Source organism: Metarhizium acridum (assembly GCF_019434415.1).
Source record: "Metarhizium acridum strain ARSEF 324 chromosome Unknown scaffold_276, whole genome shotgun sequence".
In the NCBI taxonomy this organism is placed as follows: domain Eukaryota; kingdom Fungi; phylum Ascomycota; class Sordariomycetes; order Hypocreales; family Clavicipitaceae; genus Metarhizium; species Metarhizium acridum.
Genome location: NW_027094025.1, coordinates 1324108 through 1336028, shown reverse-complemented (window position 1 = coordinate 1336028; position 11921 = coordinate 1324108). Strand labels below are relative to the sequence as shown.

The following is an 11921-nucleotide window of genomic DNA, read 5'->3' as shown; positions in this document are numbered from 1 at the left end:
ATGTATCATTATGATCTTGAATCACCTAGCCAGAACAAAACCGACGATATGGGTGTTATCCTATTGAAGAGCGACGAGGCATGGGAGCATTACCGACTGGCATTTGAAGCTTGCGCTATGGCGTCGTTCATCAATGAGACGGGTGGGCAGCTTGAATACAAAAGCTTGACTATTGAGACATACAATAAAGCACTGATGGCGATGCATAGCGCACTTCAAGATCCAGATGTCGTTTATGAGGATGCAACCTTGGCTGCAGTTTTACTTCTAGCCCTGTTCGAATGCTTAAATCCTACGACTGGGGAGCAAGAAAGCTGGCGCAATCACGTACAGGGTGCTATTGAATTGGCCCGAGGACGCGGTCACAAACAGACTGACACCCGAATTGGACACATGTTATTCAGGGCAACCCGCACTTTAATGGTAAGATTTCCATAAACTTCTCAACTCTACGATTTTATCGATTTGATCTTCAACTTTACTGTTTACATCGTGATGTAGACTTTCTAATAGCTAACTTCCAACAGGTAATATATAGTCTCGCAACACTGGAAGATGAAAAGGACAAGGAGCTCTGGTGGTCCGAAGACGATGAATACACTTCGACCCAACAGCTTTACGTTGGAGTGGCTTCGCTTGGCGCGGAGGCTACGGCTCTTCTTGGTCCGTCCGGACGTAGAGAAGTAGTCGAAGTCATGCTTAAGCGGTGTCAAGCTCATGATCGAGCTTGCAAAGCCAGGTGGGAGGAGTTGTTAAAGAGTACACAGGGTATTAGCTCTAACAATACGGACCCCTGGCTGTTGATGCTTATGAATATGCTGACATGTGCACGAATCCTCCTGAACTCGATCATTCTGAAATGCGCGACCTGGATTTACAAGGTCCCCAATTATCAAACCTCTGAAGAGTATGATGGCGCCTGTTCTGCTCTGGCGGAAATTATTCTTCACAGCGCCAAGGTCAACGAACAGCAACTCTGCTGGGCCGGAGAAGCGCAGTCCTCGTTTGCGGAACTCGACGTTCAATTACAGCCTGGCCGGGATTCGAGCGGATGCGCCATCAACAAGTGGATAGAAGATAATAGGGACCTCAGAAAAGAGAAGCCACTGGTAGGGTTACAACCGTTAGCCCTTATCTGGTCTTTAAAATGCCTCACCGATGACCAGAAAATCGCCGTCGATACCCGATTACAACGCATCGTGGGAATCCGTGGGGCCTTACCGCTTCATGACGATAGGGCTAGTACGGTGGAGCAAATACCCCACTCGCCATCCTATACCACTGAGGCGTGCACACGACCTTCGCCCAGTCTTTCCGAACCCGCAACGGATACTCCCGAAGCTAGTTCGCGAGATTCTTCCCCACCTTCCACGGGACGCTTTCGGTACACGCAAGAGGATGATGATACTCTACTTGAACTTTACAAGGACGGTATCTCGTGGCGCGATTCACAAGCCTCCCCAGGCACATCGTTGAGCATGGCACAAACGGATTGATGACTATTCAAGTTGGTGATCAACTTTACGAGCGAGGCCGCAGATACAATCATGAAAGCACTGCCAAAAAATAGGTCTAGGTTTATGTCATATTTGGGTCTGTAATATAATTCTAGAGTAGCTTGGGGACCATTACATAGTATTGTATGGCTCTCATAGCTTTTCCTTTCAATTACATTGGGTCATCAAGGATCAGCAAAATCGAACAGCAACCCTCATAACTCTAAGAACACGTAAAGTTTCGACAGTAAAGAAGACACAGATCGACGGGATACATGCATGATGATGAGGGGTAGAAATTAAACTAAGCGATGCTATAAAGAGACTCGTTTGCCGTCGCAGTCTTCCCCCATAACTTGACCTCTTAGCATTATCAACCATCTGACCTAAAGCAACGAACCAACATTCGCGGAAGGTAATGTGCAGGGGCAAACTGCACCCACGTTTGAGCTTTATGACTACATGTGTGGCTACTATCTTTTGAGGAAAGTTAATGAGTGATTAACTTTTGTCGCTACGCTAAAGCCATAAAATTGAAACTGCATACTGTATACAATGCCTATCAACTCCCATCCTTGCTTGCAAGACGCTGTCAGTATGGTTCCCCCAGAGCATAGAAAACGACAAGCTGAAGATTTTGCAGAACTTTTCATGTTAATATATACAGAAACAATAAAGCAACACTCGAGTCAAGAACAGGGGGCAGTAATGGTCATCCGAAATGAGCCCCTACAAAGTCAATACGCATTCAATGTTGCCGCTAGCATATACGAACCGTTCCACGAAGTCTTCGTTCGTACTTGGCGACATATTCATACTTTAGTATTCTTGTGGACAATTATTGCACTATTGAGTCAAATATGGCGAACATTACAACAATCAAGGCAATGTCAGCTGCCTCAACCGGCCACACAATCGGAACGGCAAAAGCAGCGTGTCAAACTCGCAATACCAATGCTATATAATATTAAGTTGCACTTCGTCTGGAGGCCGAAAAAAGGAGGGGGTATAGGAAAACTTGGTGTGTCGCTGACAGATATCAAGCTATTGGTCATTGCAGAGCGGTCTAGTGACTCGGAATGGTCGCTTAAAGGTCAGGCCAAATTCTATGGGAGTTTGTCCATGATCAAATGCGCGACTGATATTCAGTGGAAAATGAAACGGCACTTATTTCAGAAGCTTCTACAATCTTGGTTGCTGAAGAAAAGGGCACCATTTCAGATGCTTATCGTCGAAGAGGCATGTGTCTCGAATCATGATACGGCTGTAGTATAAAACACAGGACCAACTAGAATATTGCTCATGAACCTGAACCTTGCCTACTCTTCAGGTGATCTGCAGAGAGTTTCTCACATAGTTTTCTCATCTCAAGGGGAGATCGACCACCCTGCCGTATGGGGGAGGTTGAGGTAACAGAAGGTAACTCAAACGTAATGTTACCTTTGGGGGCTGTCAACGAGGAACTATCATCCCGGAAATTTTGACAGCCTTGAGGCCTCAGCGAACGCGCTTTGTCCTAAGCTATGACAAAGCCTCCCATTCAATTTGATACGTTCCCATGTCTTCTCACTCTTCACCCCCGGTCTCTGCAATCTAGTTTCGGCTAGACTATATCTCTAGGATCTGCGGCTTACATTGTTGCCTGTGGTGCAATTCCAAGTTAGCTCAGTGAACATTCAATAGTACGATATGGGTCCGGCCCCTTTCACATCCGGTGCATTCAGGAGCAGCGCAATCCAAATCCTAGGATGGTTTGCTCTAACCGCCTTGAGCATTCAATGGTGACATTTTAAAAGGTCGAAGACTTTCTTATAATGGCCTATAAATACCCCAACCTCAACATTTCACCTCCATGAAACGAGGTGATATCTTCATACCAGCTACGACCACTCTCATGAACTGGTGTTCATAAACAAGCAGGCACTTCTACAAGCATCGAAATGGAAACCGAGACCAGCCTGACAGCTCCGCCGAACACACCCGAAAAAAACCCTTACGAGGGTGTTTGTCAACGCAAGGTCGATGCCCAAAGTCGCAATTTGGACCCTACTTCTTGCAAGTCCTTTTACTTGCCTCATGAAATAATTGAAATATCTTCTGAGAGTGACGGCAATAGTGATGAGGTTACCGTTCCGAACAGTCCAAGAGTTGTTGAAGAAGATATCAACGAAGGCGACCAGTCCTCTGATAATGCTTCCCGTGCAGATGCAGCCGAGGATGAAGTCAATGGCAATATCAACAAATCCAACGACGGAAGCATTGCATACTCCAATAGCCTTTTAGCAACTGAATGTCTTCCGGATGGGGAACACACCAGGTTTTCTAATACGGCGGAGTGGCCATCGAGCAAGTCCAGTATCATCACCAGGAGACTTGACAGCCCTGCATGTGAAGAATGCGGTTCTATCGGGCAAAAGTTTGGTGAAGGGGGTCATGTTGGCGGCAGTGAAGGAAGTAGCGATTGCAGCAATGGGAAACTAAAGAGAATCTACGACAGATACGAATCACCGCCCGACAAAGTTCCAGAGCATGACCCACTATCAAAAAGGAGAAGAACAGCAAAGCGTCTATAACCAAACTCAAAGATTCCGATATTATTGCCGAGTATACCATTGATCATCTTGGAGTGGTCTAGTGGCTCGGAGTGGTTCCATCAAAGATCAGGAGAAATAAAATGCTTCTCTGCTATAAAGTCATGATCATTTTCTTATTATAACATATTGGTTGTTGAAGCATGCCGCCGTGTCAGGGGCTCACTTCGCCTTGATGGTCGAAGAGGCAGGTCCTTACATTATGATATGGTTGCAGTATAATATACAGATTTTCCCAGTTGGACTCGTATGGACTTTGAGCCTCTCTTGCTACTGAAGCGATTTTGCTATAAGAGGGTTCGGTAGGCCTTGTGGTTGGCCGTTCTCCAGTACATTTGGCCAGCGGTGGACGAGAAGAGCTTTCATGTTGACACCATCGTTTTCACGCACTCATGCTTCGCCCTGCATAGCAAGAAGCAATACCATGGCAGGGAGTATGAGCTCCCATGATGTAGCATGCTTACCGAAACCAAGAGCAAAGTTGCCGTTCGGAAGGATCGACGCTGCAAGAGATTAACCGCCATTGCGTTGAGGGAGTGGTCTGGATCCAGCTGCAAAAGCACGGGACATCAACTGCAGTTGGGAATAAAGACGGATGGACGGCACAACATCCGCGGTGTAGAAGGCTGAGACTGTTGAATTGCACTTCACTGGCCGGGACCAGGTTAGGTTGCATGTATGAGTGATGCTTGCCAGCCTTCGGTTGAACTAACCACACCGAAGAGCACAACCATGCAAAGGACAAGTCACAATTACCATGCTCCTGAGGCCAGCAAACAGTCCCAGGGAGTCAGGCAGCTCGTATTCCCACCGGAGGCCCGGAGGGCTTTGCCCTGTTATTCGTTGCGTCGTCCTGGGGTGCGTTATCACAGCAACATCTGCTCTCCCTGTCACTGCGAGACAACCCAACCCATGCAATCCCACGATACGGCTCTCAAATCACTTCTTCTACTGGCTAAGATATCCGCAAGGCGACCAAAAGGCTGCCATTGCTCGGTGCGAACCACTTTCATCAGAGGCTCGATTGCGCGGCATAAGAACTGCCCTTAGGAGCCACACTTGTTCGAACCAGGAGTCCTCTCAGTGTCTCGTCCCATTCTTACTCTTGAAGACATCCTTAACACAACAAGTCACCCCGGAGAGCGTATCAGGTGTGGTCTTGTTGTGCAATAAAACTGAGATTCACAAGCTTCACACGAGAGTACCTCGGAATCATACCCACCCCTAACCACCACACATATACCCCTTAGACTATGGACCCGGTTCCATGGGATACGAAACAACTGTCACAGTCATTGGTGACCAATGAACAAGACGGAGAAGGTACTCGTCTCGTGGAACCCACCTCTAGCTGCCATGAAGGCGGCTTTGAGCTCCCGCGTCGTTGCGACGATAGCACCGAGTCACAGTGAGTTGGCCTATTACTCGGAAATGGTAGTCCGAGATCGTAAAAGGATGCTGAATTGTGGTGTTAACAGAATTAACTAGTAGGACGTATTCATACGTCGCGTCAACTGCTCAGCAACGCAGCTCATCACCGTTGACTCCGGTCAGGAGTCACGCTAGACCGGTTGACGGAGATGAGGACTTCGTCTGCACTAAAAATCCGGCGAGGCCCGGCGTATCCCGTCAGAACAGAGGCCAGTCCCCCGATGCGGCGCCGGTGGCAAGAATGCCTCTGCAACCAGATACTCGGTCCATATCTTCAGACCAGCTTGCCGCCGAAGTCCAAGGCATCTATGCCGGACTGGTTTTACTCGAGAGCAAATGCATTGAATATGATAGCACACAAAAGGAGACTTACCTAAGTCAAGAGCAATATCATGCATTAATTTCCCTTCATCAGTCACTTCTCAAAGAGCATCATGACTTTTTATTGGCATCCCAGCACCCATCAGCGAGTGCCGAGCTCCGAGGGCTTGCATCTAAGTATTTCATGCCAGCACGAATGTGGCTCCATGGTATACACTCGTTTCTAGAGCTTCTACGGCGGAAACTGCCTGGCTCGCTTGAGCATATGCTCACCTTCATATATATCGCGTATACCATGATGGCGTTGCTATATGATACATTTCCCACGTTTGAAGATACGTGGATAGAGTGTCTTGGTGATTTAGGGCGTTACAGGATGGCAGTTGAAGATGATGATATTCGAGATCGAGAAATTTGGACTGGTGTATCAAGATTCTGGTATACCAAGGCTTCGGATAAGATACCAATGGCTGGACGACTTTATCACCACCTAGCGATCTTGGCACGACCAAATGCTCTGCAACAGTTATTCTTCTATGCCAAATCGCTCTGCGTTCCAGTCCCATTCCTCAGCGCTAGGGATAGCGTTATGACGCTATTTGATCCGCTCTTAAATGCAAATCCAAGTACTTCGCAAGGTCTAGAGCCAGTTGATGTGGCCTTTGTGCGAGTTCATGGCATACTCTTCTCTGGCGCGCATGAGGATCAGCTCGAGCCCTCAATGAAGCAATTCCTGGATCTTCTAGATAGTCGCATTGGAAGAGAACATGGATGTTGGCTTGAATCTGGGTAAGAGACGTCAGTGTAATAACATAAGATCTGCAACAAGCTAACTAGGCTAGGTATTTCATTGGCATCTCATTGAGCTGCCTGCTCCTAGGCTTTGGAGACGCGTCAAATGTCCTCATGAATGCCGTTTTAAAGAATCACCAAATAGACGACGTTACAATGGATGGTCTTCCAGACCCGGTGCTGACTGACGCATTCAAGACAACGGTGGGGTTTGCAGCTCGCACGTATGAGGTCGTTATTGCTCGGTCGGGTGACAAGAACACCTTACCATGCCTTCATACCCTCTTAGTATTCTACTGGTTTATGATGGATTTTGACGTAGGGAGACAGTACTTAGAGGACTCCCTCCCATGGGAGCAGACTGCTTTGCTACTTAACTATCTTTTACGGACCAGCGAGTTTACACCACGGTTAGATACCCCGGAGATTCCGTGGCCCGAAGATGGTAAGGCGCATCCTCTTCCCGAAGACTATGCTATGCGTGGTTTAATCTATACTGGAACCTATTTCCCGAAGAAGTGGTTTGATAATACGGCGATTGATGAAGACGAAAAATACTTTGAGCCTGCGTCAACGGTTAGTGAACGTTGCGAAAGAATCTTATGGCTGGGTTACAGCGTGGCAATGAGGAAAAGAAGACTACACTGGGACGAGAACACTGGGCAGTTTTCGACTAAGAGTAATGAGAGTAATGACGACAACCAATCGACAGATGACGACACTTCCGAGACCTCGAACCTGGCTTGATTAGGCAGTCGTTCTGGGACCCTTCACGAGGGGAATAAAAAGGGAAGGACGAGCCGATCGCGGTTCGCGAAAGAAACACTTGAGAAACAAGCCTTCGAACACCCGAAGAGTCGCAGAACCCTTTTTTGTGCATCACTGGTTTGGCCAAGCTGTATAGGAATGGAGGGAGGTGTAAATTAGCGGCGTCGACACAAACAGCCAGTTAGAATAGGTAACTGCTATGTAGTCACGGTGCTTGATCCCTTGTAATCTGTCGAGACTCGTCCAATTTATTATAAAGTTGCTATTTGCTCGTGTAATTGTTCTTAGGATATTCCTGCCCAGTCTTTGTTAACATGACGCGGGCTCTCTTCACCTCTCGTTCGGTCCTCGTCTCCCAAAGCTTAGGTTGTTATCCTTTGCACTCCCATATGTTCACCCCGAACTTTGCACCAAGAACACTGTAACCGAACGCTAATTGTCATCAACTTGAACGTCACGGAAACGGTACATGCACTCAGCATTCAATAATAATCACTTCATAGAAGCCCACCCTTTGCGACCATCTCGTAATTTGTCTAGGCCTTCTTTACACGAAGACTTCTTCACACGAAGATTTCTTTACGGGAAGGCTTCCTCACGAACACCATGGAAGCAGATCGCAAAGTTGAAACAGAACGGCCTTGTAAGTATTTCGTCCCAAAGCCAGCTATTGACTAACAGAATACAGATTGCTCTGTCTGCGCCGTTGCTGAGTACAACTTTTATTCCGAAGTATTTGGAATCCCTTGTCCTCAATGCGGCGAGTGCTTGACTTTGGCGTTTTACAAGGTGGGAGGCTGACCTACACCTGAATCTTGGAAACCTGCTTTCTGACTTCATGATAGAGTCACTTAATAGTCTGTCACCAGGATGAATTCTTTGTTGCTCATATCTGCAGTGAATGTGAGAACAAAATATGGGAGTGTACACAGTATGCCTCCTTTGGGTCAGAAGCTTGGGGACAGAATGAGAATTATGCCGACTATACCGAATCCACCCTCAAACACCGTGACACTGTAGAAAGTGTCTTGACTGAGTCTAATGCCTACGAAGCGATAGCGGATCCTTCTCAGTCACAGAGGAAAGCCCCAAGGCCAGTCTTCCACACAACAAAGTCCGATGACCTCCTTCTGCGGCTTCGTGAGGAAGGCCAATCGTGGACAACTATCCACAGTTACTTCCCTAGTTGCAAATTGAAGACATTGAGATCCAATTGTTCGAAAGCAAGGTCGTCTAGATCTTCCTTCAACTCCGACAAGGACAGCATGCTCATTCAACTAAGAGTCCAAGGGATGTCCTGGGACAAGATTGCTGCAAAGATGAAAATGAACAGGACTATATTATCAAAACGCCACCGCTACTTATTAGACAAGAAAGATAAGGTCCTGTCGAAACCAGCTGCAAAATCTATTTGCCACAAGCGCGAAGACGGCCGACAAATGGTTCTATCAGACTAGATTTCCGCCATGGCCAGCTCGGGTGTGACTTCACCGAGAAGAAGGCACACATTTGGTTCCTGTATGTTGCAATAATTGGTTGACAGGATATTCCTATAGCAGACAAAAGAAACCAGTATGTTACCTCGAGCATCATTCACGTCGTGGTATTCCTCTACTTTGTCAAAAAGGGGTGCTGGTACTTGCAAAAGCTCTGCGTTCTGCGATGTAGGCAACCATCTTTGCAAGGCATTCTTCTAGGAGTTTCTGAGAGTTATTCAGCTGCCTAATGATTTCTTCTGCACTCCACTCGATATCGGGGCACGTCAGGCTGTGTCGTCCCGTCCCTTCCATTTGCGCCGCCTCTGACTTCGTGGGTGGCGATGAGCATCTCGACGTCGTATGGCTCGTTGAGCATTCGTCGGATGTAAGGTTTGACAAGGCCTCGCTTGGTCTACCCTGAGTGACCTCCGTGGATAGTCGCGAATATGCTGTAATATCTCGATAGCCTTGTTTTGTTCTGTTCTCGTGCTTGCAAATTTTCCACTCGACGAATTTCTTGTGGTAAGATCGTGGTCTATCATATTGTATCAGAATGTGATAGCGCTGAGTTGCCGTTGAATAAAATGGATTGTTTCTTACACAGCATGGAAGTTGTATCTCTCTTTCATGTACCTGACAGTGTCTAAAAGATTATGACGAGCGTAACACTCCAATATGATGTCTTTATGTTCATCCCAGGATTTAGCCATTTTCTCGGGGAAGATGACTGGGGCGCTTCGGGAAGTCTCGAAGGATGTTGACGACTCGATCGGATGTCGACAGACCGGCTTTTTGATTAAGCACTGTCTTATAACGAAATGGCGGTGTATATAACAACTATATCCCCGGGCATCATGTCACTGCATGGGGAAGAACTAACACACGAGGCGTGTTCCGGTCGCATGGGTTGAACCTGTAGCTAGGGAAGATGCGAAGGTGCCTTCTGTTGGTCACACCGCTTGATATAAATGCATCACAGGTTGCTAGCCTGCTCCATACCTGACAAGCCCAAGGTCTTATACTGAACCTTGCCTTACGCCACACACTCCTCGAGTAGTTCCGTGCGGCTATCAGGGATAAAAGAGACGAAAGCCGTTTCCCTGCCTCCTATATTCTGGCAGGCGTCGATTAAGATAAATAGACTGCACCTCCAACTTACATAGCTTAATGTCAAGCAACGAATGTAGTCACCAGAGACAGAGAGGATGAAGAATAATCCACAGTTACAAACGGACAGCCGCTCAGCTAGCAACGATAAAGAGCTGCAAGAGCAGGATTTATATTTGCCTTTACAAAATAGTGAGTATTGGTCGTCCTTAACAAGCGCAATCATAGTCTCTCATGTCTCATGAACGCACTCTTGCTACAAATAGAGCAAAGCTATTGTGTTAAAACAGACAAACAGAAAGCTTCAGTCGATGCTAATATTTGTGCTTTTGCTTTAGTCGGTAGAATTATGAAGAAGGCCCTACCGGACAATGCGAAATTTTCCAACGAGGCCAAGGTGTGTGTCCAGAGATGCACTAGCGAATTCATTTCATTCATTACTTCTGAGGGTGAGTCGATTGGGAACCTGCTCGCGAGCTGGCAGTGATTACCATGCCAGCTAAATGATACCATTTATTCTCGATAACAAGCTTACTAAACGACTCTTGGCGACCAGCTTGCGAAAAGACCGTGGCCGAGAAACGAAAAGCTGTGAATGCAGAAGATATTCTATCCGCAATGAAGTCACTCGGTTTCGATAATTACGCGGAGGTTTTAGGAATTTATCTTTCTGGATACCGAGAGAGAACTTCCAGCGGCCACATAATGCCAAATGAGGCCGGCAACGGAGGCGCGCTTGGGCAAGAGCTTGCTTGTAATGAAGGCAGCGTCGAGCCCAAATACGTGTCTAGACGACATGTCGACGATGATCGTCTCACTGATTTTTCCCACCCAAAATAATCCATGCTACAACAGAATGGTGGGAAAGATGAACTCAGAGATTGTGAGATTGGGCAATTTATCACCCGCAGGCGTTGCAACTACTTTCATTTGCTTCAATATCAACATTTTGAGAAATTTTGTCGGTGGATTAATTTTCAGAGTCACATGGACCAAGCTTTCGATGCTATTATAAAAGAACCTGTTGTGGTTTGAGACTAGGTGGCTTAATCCAGATAGATGCCTTCAATCGCTTCGAAACCTTTGGCAACCTCGAATGTAACACATGAGCTTATGGCAGTTAAATTATGATATCATCTGATGGTCTCACATCTGCAAACACTACATCTCCAACCCCTTACTGGCGGGACTGCGATTGTCAGTGATAACCTTATGCGTTACCTGTCAGTCTGGCCACCAGAGTGCCGTTCCTGCTAAGAAAGTCATGCACTTTCCAGCTAGTACTTACTGGTGATGCATGTTCAGAACTAAGCCCAAATTTCGCTTTCAAAATACGAATTACCACGTCCAGTTACCTGTTCTTAACGTCCTGTCTCTGGAACTAACCCTCAAGGACTTTGCGAGATCGGGCAAGGGTATCTAGGAGGTATGGTCCCCCCAGTCGCTGGTGATATCCCTTCCTTTTGGCATTAGGAGCGATTGCGCTCGGCACCTGTGTCCTGGGCTACCATGTCGCCTTGGCTGGCCCACATAGTATTACACAGTAAATTCGAGGTGGTGCACGCCAACCACGAAGACACGGACATACCTGCGACTACTACCAAAGAGTTTCTCGGCAGGTTACGCGTTCGAGTGATATGGCGCCTTAGATGACAAAGCCAACATCGCAATGTATGTGGGTGAAATGAACGTTCTAACCATCGTATGGCCTTTCATCACATTACATTCATCGGAGGTTTTTTTTTTGCGGAAATGTGTTTAGACCTATTGCTTTGTCTTGAGGAGGGGTGCATCTGGAACTTGACTACGTTCTGCGGTATGTGGATGCAAATTGCGACGTTTCCCTTCAAGCATTTCAAGAAAAGACAAAGGATCAATACACCCTCATCGTCCAATATCACACAGTTCCGTGGCTCGGGGAGTCAGAAGGCTTCGAT

At 47.0% G+C, this 11921-nt stretch overlaps 3 protein-coding genes across 3 annotated transcripts; all 3 read left to right on the top strand.

Moving 5' to 3' along the window:
- Positions 1–1496, top strand: J3458_013414 (uncharacterized protein; the record flags this gene model as incomplete). The annotated part of the gene is made up of 2 exons (XM_007811448.2): positions 1–423; positions 528–1496. 2 exons carry the CDS (start codon positions 1–3, stop codon positions 1494–1496), a joined length of 1392 nt encoding a protein of 463 aa, XP_007809639.2.
- Positions 1497–5759: 4263 nt separating this feature from the next.
- J3458_013413 (uncharacterized protein) lies at positions 5760–7378 on the top strand (the record flags this gene model as incomplete). Its single annotated transcript, XM_007811445.2, has 2 exons — positions 5760–6628; positions 6682–7378. 2 exons carry the CDS (start codon positions 5760–5762, stop codon positions 7376–7378), a joined length of 1566 nt encoding a protein of 521 aa, XP_007809636.2.
- Positions 7379–8005: 627 nt separating this feature from the next.
- Positions 8006–8856, top strand: J3458_013412 (uncharacterized protein; the record flags this gene model as incomplete). The annotated part of the gene is made up of 3 exons (XM_066120428.1): positions 8006–8042; positions 8088–8188; positions 8269–8856. 3 exons carry the CDS (start codon positions 8006–8008, stop codon positions 8854–8856), a joined length of 726 nt encoding a protein of 241 aa, XP_065974715.1.
- Positions 8857–11921: the final 3065 nt, after the last annotated feature.